The 21215-nt window shown below is 46.0% G+C and overlaps 1 protein-coding gene, 1 long non-coding RNA gene and 1 other non-coding gene across 4 annotated transcripts in view; 2 read left to right on the top strand and 1 right to left on the bottom strand.

Annotated features, from left to right (window-relative positions):
- Me1 (malic enzyme 1) overlaps positions 1 to 13802 on the bottom strand; it is a 103713-nt gene extending 89911 nt beyond the window's left edge. Inside the window, exons 1-2 of the mRNA XM_042671136.1 lie at positions 13685 to 13802; positions 708 to 841 (exon numbers count right to left, since the gene is read on the bottom strand). Coding sequence (XP_042527070.1) covers positions 708 to 841; positions 13685 to 13762 — 212 coding nt within the window. The 5' untranslated portion in view covers positions 13763 to 13802. The remainder of the gene's footprint in view (positions 1 to 707; positions 842 to 13684) is intronic.
- LOC122100779 lies at positions 2358 to 2489 on the top strand. Its single transcript, XR_006146249.1, has one exon. It is a non-coding gene; the product is annotated as a small nucleolar RNA SNORA63 (small nucleolar RNA).
- On the top strand, positions 13738 to 21023 carry LOC122100767. Of its 2 annotated transcripts, none has more exons than XR_006146245.1 (3): positions 13738 to 13797; positions 19359 to 19614; positions 20724 to 21023. It is a non-coding gene; the product is annotated as an uncharacterized LOC122100767 (long non-coding RNA). The 2 variants fall into 2 exon arrangements; XR_006146246.1 differs by having other exon boundaries at positions 13769 to 13797; positions 19530 to 19614.
- The last annotated feature ends 192 nt before the right edge of the window (positions 21024 to 21215 follow it).

Raw genomic sequence — 21215 nt, 5'->3', positions numbered from 1 at the left:
AAAGCCAGCTTGAGTAGGAAAGTCTGAGACTCTTATCTCCAATGAACCACCCCAAATCCAGAAGTGGAATTGTAGCTCAAGTGGTAGAGCACTTAGCTTTGAGCAAAAGCAGCTCAGGGATAGTTCCCCAGGCCCTGAGTTCAAGCCCCAGGATCAGTACCAATAAATAAATAAACACATAATTAAGGTAGATAAACTGAAAAAGGACTTTTCTTACTGTGTGTATCTAAAGGCCTTTTTCTCTCTAGCAGCATTTCTGATGGACTCACCCTCACTCCCGGGCCTGGATGATTGCAAAGCCCAGCTCTCCACTCCAACGTAATAAGAAGCCACTTTCACCTGGTTTTCTCAGCGTAGTATGGCATTTACTAATCTTTTATTGGTTTGCTGCCAGTACTGGGGCTTGAACTTGGAGCCTTGTGTTCTCCCTTGACTTTATCACTCAAAGCTAGTGCTCTACCACTTGAGCCACACCTCCCAGCTCCTGATCATTAAGTTTGTAACAATTTCATTCCAAGAAAAAGGTGATCTCCCTGGGAATACAGTTAAAGTTTTTTTGTTTGTTTGTTTTATTCAAATGTTACTGTAGACTTCTTAAGCAACACTGTGTGTCAGCAAATTCTCAATGTTCAACTTCTCAAATCAGGGCCCAGGGAAAGGGAAAGGACAAGGACAGTTGGCCAAACCCCTGTTCAGGAAAGCGTCACCTGTCAAAGTCAGAGCTGAGGCGCTCGAAGTTCTTCACCACCCTCAGGACCTGGATCTCCTGGGAAACGAAGCAGGGAGGCAGGAGCCCGTGGATGTTCAGCTGCTGCCTTTCCTCCAGCGAAAAGGCCAAGTCCTGCGGAGAAAAGAGAAAACACAACAATCGACCTGGACCAAAGCCCTAAGGGAGGGGCCAGCATCTCCTTGTGACTCAGTGGGGCCTGTCCTCGTGAGGATGGAATTGGAGAACGGACGAGGGGGAACACTCCAAGAAGCACAAATGGAAGGCGATGCAGTACCACGAATGCAAAAATGAAGACGTACGATCATAGGCCATAGCAGCCTGGAGGAGGCTGCCCATCACATCACATCCTGCCTCCCGCCCTAGGGTCCACGCTCTTCTCTGCCCTCTTGGTGCTGTATCGCCAGTGTTCCTTCCTTGCCTCCTCATCTAGTGCAGTCCTCTCACTACATCTACACCGTAGCAGGTGTCCACGAATTACCTAAAGTGCCTATTGTATAAAGTAACAGTACATAATAAACTATAGAGCTCAGAGCATGCAAACAATAGGAGCGACGGGTTGATGGAAAAAGTAAAATAAACGTAAGAGCTGTGCTGAGGATGAAGGGAAGAAGGGCTGTGGAAGGGGCTGGGAGGCTGGGCAGGGCATTGCTTTAGTCTGGGCTCTGCTGGAGATGCTCAAGGACAGGAGGCACCTTTGACTTGACAGCAGATGGCAAGGCTCAGTAAGCGCATCAGGCACAGGGATGCCTGGGTCTCCCGACAGGGCCACGTGGGGGTCTTGCCCTCAGACAATGTCACTACGTTGGAGCTGTCCATCTGCCTCAGGAAGACACAGAGGCAAACAGCTAACTACAGAGCCAGCAGTGAGGCCTTCACCAGACAGAAGGCCTGCAGCAGCACTTCATCTTGGGCTTCTCAATCTTCAAATTGTGAGGAACGTGTGTGGTGTGTGTGTGTGTGTGTGTGTGTGTGTGTGTGTGTGTGTGTGTGTGTGTGTGTGTGTGTGTGTGTGTTGGCACTGGAGCTTCACCTCAGGGTTAGGGGCACTCAGCTCAAGGCTGGTGCTCTACCACATGAGCCACGCCTCTCATCCAGCATGGTTTTTTTTGTTTGGTTTGGTTTTATTTTGTTGTTGGTGGTGGTTAATTGGAGATAGGGTCCCAAGGACTTTTCTACTCAGGCTGACTTGGAACCTCGATCCTTCAATGGACTGCAGGTCTGAGTCGGAGTGTAGAGCCTGCCCTTTGCTTTTTTATTTCTTTGTGTCCCTTGACCAAAGTGCAATATCCAGAGCTCAAGGAGTTTTGTCTGCTCTCAACAGTCTTCTCTTGATACTGTCAAAACTCAATCATTTATTGTGCACACACAACAGAAACTTTTAAATGTTTTATGTAGAAACATTTGAACACTCTTTTAAGCAAGAAACCTGCTGCTTAGAAAACTGCCTACCATATTCATCCTAATGAAAATTGCTTTTAAAATATAAAGCAATGAGAAAGGAATATCTGGGTGGGAATAGCAATGTCCTAAATAAAAAGACATAAAAGATCTAGCTGGGGAGAAGTGAGCATATAAAACCAAATGTCATGAAACAGTTCCTGGAATGAAATAAAGTTATGTGCAGGAACAGCAGGATTTAGACTAAAATATAGCTGCTAAGTGCTGTGTTGTCATTCCCCCTGCTTAAATTAAGGTTGTTTCTTAACTGTACCTGTCTGCTATACCTCTGTAGCAGCCAGGGACGCTTGGTCTCAGACATGTTGTGAAAAAAAAAAAAAAGTTATGTGCAGGAAAATATCAAGAAAGGAAAAAAAAAGTAAATTCTCCTAAAGCTAAACAATGAAAGATAAGATGTGCAAAGTCTAGGCTAAAGTCTAAAACTATGTGAATACATGAGAAGGAGTGGTCAGCTGAGTGTATATCCAGATAACATGCCTGCAAGAATCTCCCCAGCAGTACTCTTGACTAGAAGTGGAACCTGGGGTCACAGGTACTAGCACATGCTCCTCAGCAATGGCACTCAGCAATGGTACTTCATGATTTATCATTACAGGTAGCAGACTTGTTACATAAAATACGCAGTATCTGGTTTGAAACTATTCTTAACCCAAACAGCCCTACCATTCTCTCAGGCCATGAGAATGACGAAACCCGCTGGTACACCTTCTGATAGTCTTTGATGTTCGTAAGTAAGAATGAACTCACACATACTTGTTAGTTAAATCTTCAAAGACATGCTTAAATATCAACTCATCTCTTTAAAAAACTAAGTTAAAAAAAAAACCCTAGGTCTTAGAAATGTGGAGACCTGAGCAAAGCAAAGGTGCCATAGACCCTTTGGGGGAAATGGCCCTAATGTGCCGTTTTCTTTTATACCTACTGCTTTATTTCTCATATAAATAGAGTATAGTGTATAGGACATATTTGCAGAGCCTAACAACAGATGATAACGAGCTCAAAGTATATATGCATACGGGAGGAAATTTCATTTGGCTTCTAACCAATTAGCCATGTAGTTGAAGAGACTCCATGTTTCCACATGCACCAGGTTTCCACGCCACCTGTAATTCTAATTCTCTAAAAGCATTTTCACATACTCAGTGCTCCACTCTGGGTTCTACCTCTAATGCACTTCTGTCTTTTTACTTTAAAAGCCTTTTGGACTGGATCCCTAGACAGAATGGCGTGAGTTTCACTGCTCAGTGGCAAATAGAGCAGCTATGCATTTGCTCTCCACTAATATCTTCCTGAGAAAACTGAAGCTATCAAGTAGAAATAAAAACTAAATTCCTAGTCAGGCTCCAATGACTCACGCTGGTAATCCAGCTGAAATCAGGAGGCTGAGAACTGAGGATTGAGGTTCAAAGCCAGCCCAGGCAAGAAAGTCTGTGAGACTCTTATCTCCAATTAAGCAGAAAAACAGCTGGAAGTGGAGCTGTGGATCATGTGGTAGAGCACTAGCCTTGAGCACAAAAACTTAGGGACAATGCCCAGGCCCTGAGTTCTAGCTCCAGGACTGGCAAGGATGGATGGTTCCCTTAAAGTCTTCTCAGACCATTTTGTGATTCCACTGCAGCAGTGTTTACACTTCTGGTTTGGGCACTGTGTTCGTCAGGTCTGACAGCTTCTGGGGGGCTGGCACTGTGCTATTCTGTCTTGTGCCAGGACAGAGGGGGCCTCAAGAAGTTTCAAATACACAAAGGAATAGATCAATACATTCATTCAGTTCTATAGCTTGCTCCACTTCAAATGACTAATCACACAAAAGACAAATTTCACACTACAATTATGTATGCAGTAGCACAAAAAATACAAATGAGTTGAAATTGTCCCTATAATTATTAAAATTTCCACTAGAAAATCTTATAATTAAGCTAATTTACTATTGACAGCTGTTTAAATGTGTAGGACTTGAATTCAGGGCCTCAAGCTCTTTCTCAGCATTATTTCTCCCAGCTGGTGCTCTACCACTCAAGCCACATCTCCAGTCCTAGGCCTTGAACTCAGGGGCTGAGTGTTGTCCCTGAGCTATTTTGCTCAAGCCCAGTGCTCTACCACTTGAGCCACAGCTCCACTTTTGGCTTTTGGTGTTTAATCAGAGATAAGAGTCTCAAGGACTTTCTTGCCAGGGCTGGCTTTGAACCATGATCCTCAGGTCTCAGCCTCCTGAGTAGCTTGTATAACAGATGTCAGCCACCAGCACCTGGGTTATTAATAGCTTTTTAAGTCGACTTTGAACCAGATTCGAAATCCTCTTTGGTCCACCAAATGACACATGGCATGCATAGCTCAGCATCGGCGGCAAGGCTCACTTGGATGTGACTGCATCTTCACCCTGAGCAGATGCTCAGTGCCGGCACCAGTGACAGCAGACCGTTCCTTGTCGCAAGCCTCCACTAGTGTGTGTGTGGTACATGATAGGTCGTTAACAAGCCACACACTCCACCAGCAAATGTGAATGCAGAGCTATGTAGTAAGGGCAGCTGAGAATATGACCTTACTGCAGGTCCAAGGGTGAGACACAAGTAGACTTTACTTAACACTGTGATTCTGAGCAGGTACTTAATGATATGCTTAGTGTTTCAAAAGAGACTCTTCTCAACTTTTGTTCTGTGAAATAGGAGTAATCAAACATGTACTGAACATATAGGAGTATTATGTGTGTCTCATTGGATTGTTGAGAAAATTGAATGAGACCAAAAATTGTTGGATCCTCTGTAAATTACAGTGTTCTATAAATGTTTGGGTCACCAGTCTGTTTGAAAATGAAGTGATTAGTGTGGAAGTGCCAAGAAAATGCTAAACTTTTATTCTTTATATCCTGGTAGTATCTGAAAATCTCTGAGTTTAAGAATGTGTGCATGGGGCTGGGAAGGTGGCTCAGTGGTAGAGCCCTTGCCTTGCATGCATGAGGCCCTGGGTTCGATTCCTCAGCACCACATAAGCAAAAAGAAAAAAGCCGGAAGTGCACAGTGGCTCAAGTGGTAGAGCGCTAGCCTTGAGCTAAAGAGCTGAGGGACAGCGCCCAGACCCAGAATTCAGGCCCCACGACCGGACCCAAAAAAAAATTAAAAAAAAAAAAAAAAAAGAATGTGTGCATTGCTGGGCACTGGTAGTACACGACTGTAATCCCAGCTACTCAGGAAGCTGAGATTTGAGGATGGAAGTTCAAAGCCAGTCTTGGGTGTGAAAGACCATGAGACTCATCTCCAAGGAACTACAAAAAGCTGGAAGTGGAAGAGTGGCTCAAGTGACAGAGAACCAGCTTTGAGTGAAAAAGCCAAGCAAGAGCTTGCTGCCAAGTTCAAACATCAGTACAGTCATGCATGCACACACACACACACACACACACACACACACACACACACACACAAATATATGAGTTCCTTTGCTTATCTTCCTTCTTCAGTGCAAGAGATTTTGGTGCCATTCACCTTCTACATTCTCTTTTCCTACTCACCCGTTCAAGCCTCCCCCCCCCATCACTCCTATGGTGGTGAACACCTGTGTGAAGATACGTGTAAGTATTTCATATATGCATACTTGCATATGTGTTTATCTTTGCATAACTTCTCAGTGGAGCACCCCACATGAGAGGCCTCAAGCACCCTGGTCCTTCTGGGCCTACCTGACTTTGCTCAGTAGATCACCTCCAAACCCACCTACTCCCCTGAGCAAGGGTGAAGGTGTCCCATGGGGCCTGATCCACTCACCTACTGGGGAATATGCGGGCTGCTCCCCTCACCTGGCTATGGTGAATAGTCCTGCGCTGCACATGGCTGTGCCAGCTGTAGGCAACTCCCATTAGAAACGTTTAAGAAGAACTTTAGCAGTTACAGAAGTGCTTGTGCTTGTGAACTGTGCTGTGGATATTGGGATTTATTTTACTGATTAGTTACCTTCAAGAATAAATAATCAGGCTGGGCACTGGTGGCTCACGCCTGTAATCCTATCTATTCAGGAGGCTGAGATCTGAGAATCACAGTTCAAAGCCAGCCTGGACAGAAAAGTCTAGTGAGACTCCACTAGAAACCTCTCAGAAACCAGAAGCAGTGCTGTGGCTCAAAGTGGTAGAGTGCTAGCCTTGGCAAAAAAAAAAAAAAAACAGCTCGGGGACAGTGTCCAGGCCCTGAGTTCAAGTCCACCAAAAAAAAAGAAGTCCCAACTGTTGTCTGCTGTTGGCAGGCTGGAGATGTAGATGAGCCGATGGACTAGCTCTGCTCTGAAATCCAGCAGCTCTGGGCCCAGAAAGAGCAGCTCAGAAACAGACAGAAGGAAATTGCTCTTCTTTCATCTTGTTTTCTCTTCAGGTTTTCAAATGACTAGATGAGGCCCATCCACATTAGGAAGGACAATTGTTTTCCTAACTCAAATGTCATCCAGAGTTCTCTCACTCAGAACACCCTCAATCCAGAACAACCATAATCCAGAACACCCTCACCCACAATACCTTCAATCCAGAATACCCTCACCCAGAACACCCTCAATCCAGAATACTCTCAATTCAGAACAGCCTCAATCCAGAACAGCCTCACCCACAATACCCTCACCTAGAACATCCTCACAAAGAACACCCTCACCCAGAATACACTCATCCACAACACCCTCACAATCAAGAATACCCTCATCCAGAAAACTACCCTCACTCACAATACCCTCAATCTAGAACGCCCTCAATCCAAAACACCCTCAATCCAGAACACCCTCACCCACAATACCCTCACGCAGAGCACCCTTATCCAGAAATACCCTCAATCCGAAATACCCTTGCCCAGAACACCCTCAATCCAGAACACCCTAATCCAGAACACTCTCACAGACACTCTCAGTGTTGTTTGACCCAATGTTTGGGCACCCCATGGCCCAGTCTAGTGGATACATAATACACTGTCACATTGTTCACAAAATACTTTTTAACAAGTCTGGTGAGTAAATGCTTACAATGCTTCCGGGCCCTTTCACACGGCCTGCCAGACTGAACGGGACAGTTGATGAATAACTGAAATAACTGTGGCAAGCGAATGGAGAGAAAAGGAACAGGCTAAGCACTAAGCTAGAGGGGTGAGGGAAGCACTCCCTGAGCAGAGATGGTTGGACACGGAGTTGGGGTGAAGGCTGCTGTGGGGTGCAGGCACAGCCTGGCATAGGCCCTGACGCAGAGGCCTGGCTTCTTGGACCAAAGCCCAGGGACAGAAACCTGTCCAGCTGTGGGAACAATGGCTCAGGGCACAGGACACAACAGTGGTCAATATTCTCCACAGTTTCACATCTTCTATCCTTATATCGGAATCTATAATGGGTTTGGGGTTTTTTGTTTGATTTTGGCACTGATCCCGAGGGTCAGGGCACTGTCCCTGAGTTTATTTTTGTTGGTCATGCGGCTTGAACTCAGGGCCTGGGACTTGTTCCTGAGCTCTTTTTCCTCAAGGCCAGCACCCTACCACTTTCTGAGCCACCGCACCACTTCCGGTTTTCTGGTGGTTCATTGGTGATAAGAGTCTCATGGACTTTCCTGCCTGGGCTGGCTTTGAACTGCATCCTCAGCTCTCAAGTCTGCCGAGTAGCTGGGATTGCAGGTGTGAGCCACTGGCTCCCAGCCTTCTGTTTTATGATGCGCTATTTTTGAGACAGCACCTGGTTCCCCCTACATGCCTGCCTGAGTTGTGGAACAATTCTTGGGGCTTTCTATTGTTGCCAGATGGTGGACAACGTGTACTACTGCATCCAGAGTCCTCCATGGATATACAGTCTCTCAGACATTTCTGTGCGGGTGACCTGAAACCTTGATCCTCCCAATCCCAGCCTCCCATATTACTTGGGACCACAAATGTATAGCACTATGTGTGCTATGGGTCTTGTGAACTTTTCTGCCCAACCTGGCCTTGAACTGTGATCCTCTAGTTCTTAGCTTCTCAAGTTACAGACGAGAGCCAAGAGAGTCTGGCTGGATAGGTTTCTTAGTCACAGACATTTGCTTGTATTTTGTGAAAAAAAACAGAATATATTCTTATTAATAAATGAATTATTGTCATTTATATGTATTGGTATGACCAATATCTGATCATACTTGTGTCATTATTATATCACATATAAAAGGAGAATATAAGCAATATCTTGAATCTGTAAGAAATTTTTTTTTTTGGGGTCCGGTCGTGGGGCCTGAACTCTGGGCCTGGGCGCTGTCCCTCAGCTCTTCAGCTCAAGGCTAGGACTCTATCACTTGAGCCACAGCACCACTTCCAGCTTTTTTCTTTTTGCTTATGTGGTGCTGAGGAATCGAACCCAGGGGCTCATACATGCAAGGCAAGCGCTCTACCACTGAGCCATCTTCCCAGCCCTTATCTGTAAGAAATTTAACGTTTCTACTTCATTCTGGTTATTAGCTAAAAGCATGGACTTAGTACAATTCCCAAATTATTGCCTACCCAGGCATCGTAGTACATACCCATCGATACCAGCTGCTCAGGGGGCTGGGCAAGTTCAAAACCAGCCTGGGGAACTTAAAAGATATCCTGTCTCTCAAGAAAAGGGGGAAGGGGAGAGTTTCAGTGGTAGCTCTCCTAGCACGAGTGAAGCTCTAGTTCTTTTATTTTTTTTAAGAAGAGACTTCAATTTTAATGAGTAGATGGAATAACAAAGGAGCCAGGACCAGTACTGCAAAGACAAATGAGCTCCAGGTGCACCCTAAGAACAAAGAAAAGGAAGTTACCCTATAATAAAGAATCTTCCTAGGTGTGTCAAAGCACTACTTAGAGTTAAGTCACACAGCAGAGTTTTTAATACTGTGGAATGAAATTCATCAGTGATTACAATGCCTTTTTAAAAATTAAAATAGAAAAGCCTGGCGCCAGTGGCTTACGTCTGTAATCCTAACTACTTAGGAGCTGAGATTTGAGGATCAAGTTTAAAACTAGCCTAGGCAGGAAAGTCTGTGAGACTCTTACCTCCCATAAACTACCAACAAGCCAGAAGTGGAGCTGTGGCTCAAGTGGTAGAGCACACCAGCCTTTGGGGGAAAAAAGCTCAGAAACAGCACACTCAGGCCCTGATTTCAAACCCAAATAGTAGCACCACTACTCTCTGTGTGTGTGTGTGTGTGTGTGTGTGTGTGTGTGTGTGTGTGTGTGTGTGTGTGTGTGTGTGTGTGTGTGTGTGTGTGTGTGCTGTGGCTGGACTGATGTAAGTTTAACATGAAACATGTGTTATTAACAATGAACAGCCTATTTCCCCAAGCTTTTGTTTCATTTTGCTTAAATTCAGATCCTATCTATGGCTAAAATTGATTTTACCAAGACTATCTCCCCAAGGGTATCCAGCCAATAATTTAAATTAAGCCAAATGACAACTTTTCTGACCAAATAATTCTACTGTACAATGCAATTATATAATCAAATGAACTTTAGACATCAGTGTGAATTTTTAATTTCACAAAATTACATTGAAGGGTCTATTTGTCATAGGACAAGCCCCACACTACCACGTTACAAGCTCCCTGCCAGACTAGGCTAGGCTTGGCATCACAGGCTTGCAATCCCAGCACTCAGGACACTGAAGCAGGAAGATCTGGAGTTCAAGGCCAATCTGGGTTATATAGTAAGATCTTGTCTCAAACAAGCAAACAACATTTCCTGCTTTAAAAGCTGAGCCCAGTCTAAAATAAAAAAGAGGGCTGGGAAGGTGGCTCAGTGGTAGAGTGCTTGCCTTGCATGCCTGAGGCCCTGGGTTCGATTCCTCAGCACCACATAAGCAAAAAGAAAAAAGCTGGAAGTGGCGCTATGGCTCAAGTGGTAGAGTCCTAGCCTTGAGCTGAAGAGCTGAGGGACAGTGCCCAGGCCCAGAGTTCAGGCCCCACGGCCGGACAAAAAAATAGAAAAAAATAAAATAAAATAAAAAAGAATAGCTCGCTCATTATATAAATACTTAATATTCACTCTGCAAAATAATATATGACTTCTGACAATCACAACATGAAAACCAAGAAAACAAGCATGTGGTAAAAATACAAAACAATACAGATCAAGTAGCTACCTAAAAACAAAAGCGCTGTGGGGTGCTCCCGCCTGTAATCCCAGGTTAAGATCTGAGGATTGAGGTTGGAAGCCAGCTGGGGCAGAAAAGTCCATGAGACACTTATCTCTAACTAGCCAACAAAGAGCTAGGAGGTAGAGTTTTGGCTCAAGTGGTAGAGCACTAGCCTTGAATGAAAATGTTCAGAGACAGTACCCAAGTCTTGAGTTCAAGTCTCAGGACCAGCATATGTGCACACACACACACGCATACACAAACACACACACAATGTTATAAAATAGTAATAGGAAAAAAATAATTAGGAAAAAGTTTCCCTAGAGATATTATTAAATCAGCTCAGGATATTTCAGTTGCAGTAGTTATACACCCAAAAAGGAAAGAGAGTCAGCAAATAAATTGTAAGTGGGAAGCTGAGCAGGGAAACTAATGAGGTCAATTCAGAGAAGATAGTAAAACTAGTAAACTAATAGACAGTAGGCTTTACGTGAAATAGAACAGGAAACAGCATATGATAAATATCGGGATAACGGAAGGAGGATGGGAGGAAGATGTTACTTGGTGAAGGTATTTCTTTCATACTTGCATACCTGCATATGTAGGTCAGGCTATAGTAATGGAAACAGAAATAAAGCCAGCAAAATGGTAGCTGCTGTTACTCAAAGAAAGGTGACTAAGGCCTGTGTTAAGGTACTTAACGAAGTCTTCCTATAGCTAGCTCAAGGCCAGGCTGTTAGGAGAAAATGAAGACACTGGTAGAGCTAGTATCCTTTTTGTGTTAGTTCATCAATAATCAAAAAGAAAACAACAAAAACTCCCTGGACTCCCAGCAAACACACAGGCCGAAAAATTCTTGAGTGCATAGCAGTCAAGGTCTCACTTCTTTTCTTGTTCTTTATCCTTTGGGGTGGGAGGGTTACTGAATGTTACACTCGGAGCCTTGCATTCTCTTGGCTTGCTTGCTACTTGCTTCTTGGTAGTTATTTTGACGTTGGAGTCTCGCAGACTTTGCGGCCCAGGCAGGCTTTGAATCAGAATCCTCTGGACCTCAGCCCCCTGAGTAGGATTACAGGCGTGAACCACTGGAGGAGGTTCCACTTCTCAGGTTTCAATGACACACAAAAGTGCTTCCATGAGGTCCTGCCCCCAAACTTTCCAACTAAGTGAAGTCAAGCTAATTATACCAATTGCTCTAGTCAGTGAATGAGATTTGAGATCCAATTCAATATAACATAGATAAGGAAGTTCAATTACAAATGCAAAAAATATATATTAACATATCAATGTGGCATCTTTCTACCTTTGGTGAAAGAACTTTGTGAGTTTTAATTCTGAAGTAGGTAGTGACTGTTCCAGGTAAAGGGGTATCACAAGGATTTCATAACCAATTCTTGACATAAACACAGCAAAGGCCTGGCGACTGCCCACAGAGTGGACACACTCTTGTGGGCCTTGCAGAAAACCAAACAGGTTCTACTACTTACGTGATCTAAGTGTCAACCTGTAATTCTGTCATGAAGTAAATAAAGCATGAGCGTCACAAAGTGTTCGGTCACATCAAATTTTCCCTTTGTTCTACATAAAATAGGCTCAATCTATGGAGTAATAAAAAGGAAGAAAAAGAATCAAACTAGCAATTAAATTTAAGGGGGAAAAATTAAGTAGGAACTATTTAAAATGTTATATTAGCTGGGTGCCAGAGGCTCACATCTGTAGGCCTACCTACTTAGGAGGCTGAGATCTGACAACTGCAGTTCAAAGCCAACCCAAGCAGACAAATCAGAGCAACTCTTATCTCCAATTCGCCGCCAAAACATCAGAAGTGGAAGTGTGACTTGGGTAAGTAATAGAACACCAGCCTAGAGCAAAATAAAAGGGCAACATCCAGGCCCTGAGGTCAAGTCCTAGTACTAGTATGTGTGTACACACGTATGCAAATGCATGTGAACACACACAATAATAATCAGCAAAATGCCAGCCTGGAGGTTTGGCTCAAGTGGTAGAGTACCAGTCTTTGGTGGAAAAAGCTAAGGAAAAGCATAAGGTCCTGAGTTCAAACCCCAGTTCTGGCACAAAAAGTAAAATGAAAGAAACTTGTATATTACATGACTACAAACAGTAAGTAATTACTGACTTATGTAAGTTGCCTGTCACTGATCCGACACATTCAATAAATCATGTCTTAAGCCATTGGTAAGAATGAAGGTCAGGAATAGCTGGTAAGAATGAAGGTCAGGAATAGCACGCCTGGGCAAAGAGCTGAGGTCCAGTTCCTAGTGGGAAAGGTTGCTCTCCACCGGCAGGAGGCAGAGCACTGCACACATATGCCGTGACTCACTCGGACATTGTTCCCAGAGCACAGAAAGGTCACGAGTGTACATGTGAACACGCCCAGGGGGCATCCACACACAGACCTGTATACATGTGCCCACGCCAAGGGACCATCTACAGACAGATGTGTGTACATGTGCACATGCGAAGACGGTGTTCACACAGAGACCTGCACTTGCATACACAGAGCAGTACATGCATGCACACACACAGGGGATGTCCACACAGAGCTGTACACATGTGTGCACACAGGGGATGTGCACACAGGGGCCATGTACGTGCATGCACAGAGCTGTACAGGTGTGCACACACAGGGGACATGCACACACATATGAGATGTGCACACACACAGAGGACGTGCGTTTGTGCACGCACAGGGGACGTGCACACACACAGCGGACGTGCATTCACAGGCCTGGCGGCCTGCAGCTCAGTCTGGGCAGGACACGGGTCCACGGGGCCGGTTTCAATCCAAGGCAAAGTTGGGTGGAGAAGACAGAAGTGGCAGTGGAGGAAGGGGGCATGCACCAGGAAAGGGGGTGCGGTGCGGGATCCAGAGGGAGAGACAGAGAAGGAGAAGTCTCTAATAAAGCTAGTTTTCACTTCCGGGGAGGGGGTTCAAGGACTGGCCAGCCTCAGGTCCAGGCCGGCTCCTGGCTGCCACCAAGCCAAGGGGGAGCCCGGGGAGGGGGGGGGGGGGGTCACGCGCACGCGCCTCCTAACCAGCCAGGGCGCCCAGAAACCTTGGAACCCAGAGGTCGTGGACCCCAGATTATGAGTGAGGCCTCATGGCTCATGGCCTCCCCTGAGGGCAGGTACCGACCCCCCCCCACCCCTTCCCCCCCGACGTCACCCGGCCCACATCACCCTCGGACCCCGACATCACCCTGGACCCCGACATCACCCCCCCACCCCCGACACCACCCCGGACCCCAACATCACCCCCCCACCCCCGACACCGCCCCGGACCCCGACATCACCCTGGACCTCGACACTGTCCCGGACCCCAACATCAACCCCCACCCCCGACACCGCCCCGGCCCCCGACTCCGCCCGGCCCCGACTCCGCCCGGCCCCGACTCCGCCTGGCCGCCGTACCTTGTTGAGGTGCGGGTCCCGCGTCAGCAGGTAGCCGCGCAGCCGGGTGTGGCGGCGGCGGGGCGCGGTGGGCTCCATGGCGGCGGCGGGGTCAGAGGACCGCGGGGTCTGAGGTACGCGGGGTCGGGGGACCGCGGGGTCGGAGGTCCGCGGGGTCGGAGGTCCGCGGGGTCGGAGGGCGGCGGGGTCGGAGGTCCGCGGGGTCGGAGGGCGGCGGGGTCGGAGGTCCGCGGGGTCGGGGGCCGCGGGCTCGGCGGGCTCGGCGGGCGCGTGCGGCCGGCGGCGCGGGGAGCGGAGGAGAGGCCGCGGGCGGGGCGGGGCGGGCGGCGCGGTGGCGCGAGGGGGTGGGCGCGGCGGGAGAGGAAGGGAGGGAGGGAGGGAGGGAGGGGAGGGGACCCGGAGGGACCGCGGGGAGCGGAGGGGAGGGAGGGACGGCGGGGAGGAGGGGAGGGGAGGAGGGGAGGGGAGGGGAGGGAGGGCCGAGCCCCGGCGGACGGGACTGGGAAGCGCTGAGTCACGGCGGCGCGGATCAGCAGAGCGAGCGCGCGACGGGGGGTGGGGGGGAGGGGAGGGACGGAGAGGGGAGGGAGGGGGGAGGGAGAGATGGAGACCGGAGTGGGGAAGGGAGAGATGGAGGGGGAGGGGGGGGAGGAGAAGGAGGGAAGATGGAGAGGAGGGGTCAGGTGGGAGGAGGGGAGGGGAGGTGCAGGTAAGGGGGGGGCAATGGAGGTAAGAAGGGAGGGGCGGTGGGAGGGCAGGGAGCCCCCAACCTCGCCCTTGGCATCAGCACCCCCACTGCGCCCCCCATACACAGTGTGTGGCCTCCTCCCCAGTCAGAGCCTGGGGGAGGGAGGGGAGGGGTCGGGCGGGAGAGGGGGCCCCGGGGCGAGGGGGGGTCTCCGGGGCGAGGGGGGGCCCCGGGGCGAGGGGGGGGGTCTCCGGGGCGAGGGGGGGTCTCCGGGGCGAGGGGGGTCCCCGGGGCGAGAGGAGGTCCCCGGGGAGAGGACCGCGCGGCGCACCTCCCCTCTCTGCGCTCAGCGTCCACGCGGCGCCCACCCAGGCGGTGCCCGGGGCTGGCGGGCAGGGGCCCGGGGCTGGCGGGCAGGGGCTCAGCTCCGATCTAGAAGGCGCAGGGCTGGGGCGGGAACTGGGGGAAAGGGCAGGGGCGAGGGCCTGACGACGCCCAGCGTGTCCCCGCCGATCGGGTGAGCGCTCGCCCGTCCGCTGTGGGTCGCGGGGGGACATCAGGCCGGCATCACGCCGGGTGGCGTGATGCTCCGGCTGCTCCACCTGGAAGTTCAAAGAGCGGCATGGCCACATCCCGGTCAGCCAGAAGAAGTGTGAGGGACATATTGACAGACTGATGGACAGAAACCAGCCCATGCCCAGGGCCTCCCTGCTGCTCTCCTCCCTGCTGTTCCCCGCCCACCCGCCCTGGGTTGGGTGACTGGCCGCTGTCCCCACAGCCTGGCCCCCGCATCCCGGCAATGGCCTTCATGCCTGAACCGTGCTTCACCTCACCAGAAGGAATTACCCCACCATGGCCTTTTGGGTCTGAGGTGACCCCCTAAGTGTCCTGGACCCCGTCTTTGAGTGATCCAGCCGGCCTGGTCTCCACTGGCATCATAAAGTTCTTTACAGATGATTCTCTCACGTTTAAATGACACCATCCATTATGAATTTCATAATCCATACATAATTAACCCTGCAATCTCGGAGAAGGTAGACTTTCCTGAATGATTAGCTCAGGTGCTTTACAATGCAAGTACTTTATGTCAAACAAAAACAGTTGAATAGCAGGCCTGAAAGTCAAGCCAAACAAACCTGAGAAAAACAAAAATGTCTTATTACAATAAATAACTTAATATTTATTTATTTATTTATCAGTTTAGTTCTTAATAACTAAACTGAAATATGTTACCAGTCTTTTTTTTTTTTTTTTTGGTCAGTACTGGGGCTTGAACTCAGGGCCTGTACACTGTCTCTGAGCTTTTCTCCAGGGTAGTGCTCTACCACTTGAGCCACAGCTCCACTTTCAGTTTTTTATGGTTAATTGGAGATAAGAATCTCACAGACTTTCCTGCCTGGGTGGGCTTTGAACTGTGATCCTCAGACCTCAGCCTCCTGAGTAGCTAGGATTACAGGCATGAGCCACTGGTACCCAGCAACCTGTCTATTCTTTTTTCTGAGATTAAGGACCTACTACAGCCAGGAAAACTTATATAAATAAAAGTATAAGGCCTCTTCCTCCAAGCCAGCATTACACAAGAGAAAACCTGCCAGAGCAGGGAAGGCTTTCATCTTTCACCTGTATGTTTATTTTTCTTACTAAAAGAACTTCAGATGTCTGGAATGACAAGCAGCCCTTTTTGGAAGACCATACTTTTTCCTATAGAAACCTTAGTAGAACACCAAGTTTTTCAGTTTTTTTTTTTTCTTATTTGTGCTGAATCTGGGGCTGAAACTCAGGGCCTGGGCCCTGTCCCTGAGCTTTTGTGCTCAAGGCTAGCACTGTACTACTTGAGCTCCACTTCTGGCTTTTCTGGAGGTTAATTGGACATAAGAGTCTCTTGGTTTCCCGTGGCTCAGGCCTGTATACCTAGATCTGAAGGTCCAAGATCAAAGCCATCCTGGGCAGAAAAGTCTCCATGAGAGTCTTATCTCCAATAAATTACTCAAAAAGACTGGAAGTGGCACTGTGGCTCAAGTGGTAGAGCACTAGCTTTGAGCACAAATAGCACCCAGGCTCTGAGTTCAAACCCCAGGACTGGCAAAAAAAAAAAGTCTCCTGAACTTTCCTACTCAGGGAAATCCTCAGATCTCAGCCTCCTGAGTAGCTAGGATTACAGGTATAAGCCGCCAGCAGCTGGCTTTTCAACTTTTAAATCTTTTGTAAAATTACCTAATGTTAACCAAAATATGTAGGAAAGCAAACACATAAAAATAAATTGATAGGTTCCAAGATAGCTAGGGCAGGAAAGTCCATGAGACTCTTATCTCCAATTAACCTCCAAAAAGCCAGAAGTGGAGCTGTGGGTCAAATGGCAAAGTGCTAGCCTTGAACACAAAAGCTCAGGGACAGCACCCAGGTCCTGAGTTCTAGCACCAAGACTAGCATTAAAAAAAATTTTTTTTAAGTAGAAAAAGAAACAAACTGTGGTGATAGTCAATCTATACACAATTTGTAATATTAACAGAGTGTAAAAGCTTCTCAGTAAAGTACTTGTCTATCACGCAAGAGGCCCTTAATTTAATCCCCAACACTGCAAGACAGACAGACAGACTGATAGATGGGTAGATCATAGATATATAGACAGGTAAAAAAATAAGTGTGATTTACAAAATAAAATACTAGAGTCTGTAAGTTTCTGTTAAACAGATTTCTTGCCTAGATCAAATTAGTGCGATACATTATGAGCATCTGTAACATAGATTAAAAAGGATGAAGCAGAGGAATTAGGGAAATAATCACACAGACATCAATTCTAATATTTTACTTTGATGAGAAAAAAAAAGAAATCAGAGAAAAGATGTAGCTAAGTGACATTTGTCACATTAAGTGACTATTTCATCATCTAAAAAGCACATTGGTCCTGTCTTTGAAATCTAATATGTATCTTAGACAACTAAATTAGATGCAAAATTTTTATTAGAAGTAGATATTTTGCACTTAGATGTTATACAGCCTGCAGCTAAAATACTAGATTCATGCAAACCCATTTCTGCACGCATGCTTTAACATTTTCCTAAAACAGCATTGTCAGCTTGAAATTAAGTAAAACTAAAAACTGAGTATCTTAATTTAGACCTCTGTGTTTCCAATGCTCAGTAACACGCAGTCAGACGGGCTGAATGGTCACAACATGAGTACAACCCACTCCATCTGGATCACTAATTAAATGAGGTTTCTTGGTGTGTTGTTTATTTGTTATTTTTATCTTTGGTGGTACTAGGGACTGAATTTGGTTATCTGGTCCTTTGGCTTTTTAGTTTGTTTTTTAGGTAGAATCTTTTCCCTTTGCCCCAGTGGGCCTCTGATAAAGATCCTAATATTTAAGTAACTGGGATAACATACAGGCACCAAAAGGGCCAGTTGTTGATTTGTTTTTTGAGATGGAGACTTACTACATTGCCCACACTAGTTTCAAACTCTGGACTCAAGCATTCCTTCTGCTTCGGTCTCCAGAGCAGCTGGGACCCAGTGTGCCATTGCTGAGGCTAATAAAATATTAAGTGAATTGAAGAAGATCAAATATGCATGCCTATATTTTAGCAATATCCACATAAATGTGTTGTGATATCTCTTGTACAGTACCTCAAGTTATAGATTCTTATTCATCTTTCACTTACCCAGCTGTTTACAACTGGAAATACCATCCAGAAGATAGATTTTTTTTTTTTCTGTACACACCCTGATTCTATCTGCTTCTCAGGTAGATAAGGTGTTTCATTCCTCAAACTATTTGATGGAAAACTCACAGGGTGCTAGTAGGCTAATGCTGAATATAGAACAAAACTCTAAGTTAGCAAGATGGCGTTTAAATGAAACTTCTCAAAGGCAGCTCTCCAAATCACTCCTATACTTCAAGAGATTCACCATGCATAAGGAATTTTGCATAATCTCCATGCTACTGCTGTTCTTTGAAACACTGTTCTTTTCCGATTTCTCTTTTGCAATGGTTTCTTGGTCACATGGTTAAACCCATTCTTTTGGTTTCACACCTATAGGGACAAAGGAAGGCCGCTTTTGGGGGGGCGGGTTGGGCAGGGGGAGACACAATTTAGTTCGCATGTAATAAAGCATGTAGGAACCAGACTCACTAGGATAGCATTTTCCTAGCTCTGTGTATGGAATCTTATTCTCTGAGGCTCAGTTTTCTTATCTGAAAAATGGCAAAAATAACTAGACTATAAATGAATAAATTAATATAAATAGCCTTAAATAAGTAATATGCATATCTTCCATGATGAAATAATGTAAGCTGATCAGAGCTTCTGCTACCATGAACGCTCAAAGCATGCGTTTCTCTTTCTTCAAGATCTACTTTGTCAGGAGCAAGGATGCAGGGCAGGGTTGGAGTACCTGCCTAACTGCCTCAGGGTTGTGAATTCAAAGCAGTACTGAAGAAAACAAATCTTGTAGCTTGCTTCACCACGTGAGGCCATTATTCTTTCACATAGCTATTTACCCCTTGGCATACTCAGAATGTGTTATGAGCACTCCTCACATGCTAAACCTCAAACCTCTGGTACTATATCTTACACCCGCATAAGCTTACAGAGAAGTAGACAAGCAGGATTTTATAGACATGTGGGATTTTGTAATTACAAAATTCTAACCAGGAAAGGAAGGAACTTCAGCAATCAGTCAGGAACAGGAAGACTGACTTTTTAATTACTTATAATGATTTTAATTTTTTTAATGTGAGTATGTTTTGTCTTTGAGTACTTGAAAATGTCTGCAGAAGAAGTGGAAACTACAAGGTGAGATTGCTAACCTTTCACACACTTGTTCTGAGCTGATCCGTCACCTCTACAAGTGACTAGATATACTCCAACTGTGAGGGAAACACTCGTTCCGGCAAGAAAGACCCAGGAAAACCAGTAGTTCCAGATGTGGATTCCAGTGTGTGCCGTTCTCAGAGCCTCGCCTCCCTCTCCCTCTTCCTTACAGTCTCTCATCCGCAGCAAGCACTGTCTGTTGTCAAGTGAAAACAAACTGCATAAATCAGGCATATCGCTCTGTGCATTTACTTCGAATACATAAAAAGAAAATATCCATCACTATGAGAAGCTATGTTTTGCTGAGGGCCTGAGGCTCACACCTGTAATCTTCACTACTCAGGAGGCTGAAATCTGCAGATCATAGATGGAAGCTAGCCCTGGAAGGAAAAGTCATTGCTACCAAAATAAAACATGCATGAGTATAGGTGAGAAAAACTAATTCCAGAAAGGCTGTTCAAACAGTACATGTAGCACTTCAATTTAGTGTATTGGTGGTTAGACGCTGAAGGTAGAGTTCAAAGTGCCTTCTAAATTATTCTCACTATGAGAATGAGGTATCTTTTCATGTTTTGGAAAGCAGCAATTTCAAAGAAAATATATGTTCGTATTTAATAAGAATATTAAATTAGCCACAATACATTATTCTGCAATATATCATGAGTACTTTAAACTATCAGATAGTGATCAAATTAGACTGGATTCATAGATTATTAACAAGGAACAGTGAAAAATTGCATATTTGAAACGAAAAGACATTTGAGCTTGTTATTACTTAGCTGCAGTAAGAATGTCATATTAAATATCAAGTAGGCCAGGCACCAGTGCCCCATGCCAGTGAGATCTGAGAATCGCTATTTGAAGCCAGCCTGGGCAGGAAAGTTCATGAGACTCTTATCTCTAATTAACTACCAAAGAAAAGGCTGGAGATAGAGCTATGGTTCAAGTGGTAGTGTTCTAATATTGAGCACAAAAGCTCAGGGCAGTGCTCAGATCCTTAGTTCAAGCCCCAAGACCAATACACACATGCGCGTGCCTGCGTGCGCACATGTGTGCATGCACACACACACACACACACAATTAGATGGGCTAGTTCTTTATGGTACATGCCTATAATCCCAGTTACTCTAGAAGCAAACATCAGGAGGATTACAGTTTAAGGCTAGAACCAAGAAAAAAGTAAGACATCATCTCAACAAACAAGCCAGGCAGGATCCCAGCTATAAGGGAGATTATAGGTAAGAGGAGTATAGTTCAAGACCAGCCCGGGGTAAAATAAGGAACCTGCTTGAAAAATAACAAAAGGACTACGGGTATGACTCAAGTGGTATCAAGGACAGGCCTAGTAACTATGAGGCCCTGAATTCAAACTCCAGCACTGCCAAATAGAAAATAACATAACACCAGGCATGAAATGATTAATGGGTAGTGTTTAAATTTAGAAAAAAAATAATGCTGTAAGACTAGTGGTAGTATATTTCACTTTGTATTTTTTTGTAATGTTTGTGAAAATAGTAGATATTATTTCTATATGCAGGGGAGAAAGTGGCGATCTGGGACACACCTGGTAGAAGATGCAACCACAGCAATATTTTTCCAAAGGTCATTTGAGATGGTGCCGTGGCGATCTTCTTCAGCAACTGTCTGCAGTGTGGATATGTTCAGAACATCTGCCTGTCTGCCAATAGGCACTGAACCCAACCACAGGAAGCCAGGATCTCTGAGACGAGGAGCCCACGTTTCATAATGTCTCACACTGCCAAGAACCTGTGCAACTCTACTCCTCTCTCCTGATTTTGAATCAACTATATCCAAAAAAACCCACATACTATTTAAAGAGGACAATTAAAAAGAAAGAGTAGCGTGCAGAAAGATCATTTGTTGTTTTTCTTTTTGATGACCATATAGACTGAATTTATCTCTTCACCCGGTTACACCTACATAGAGTAACATATAACTTCCTACACAACTACTTCTCAAATACAATGTGGGGGCAATGGCCGTTCTCCAGTGATTAAGTACTGATTAG

The sequence above is a fragment of the Dipodomys spectabilis genome, unplaced genomic scaffold, assembly GCF_019054845.1.
Source record: "Dipodomys spectabilis isolate Male_0828 unplaced genomic scaffold, ASM1905484v1 ptg000600l, whole genome shotgun sequence".
NCBI classification, from domain to species: domain Eukaryota; kingdom Metazoa; phylum Chordata; class Mammalia; order Rodentia; family Heteromyidae; genus Dipodomys; species Dipodomys spectabilis.
This window is presented reverse-complemented; position numbering and strand designations above follow the sequence as displayed.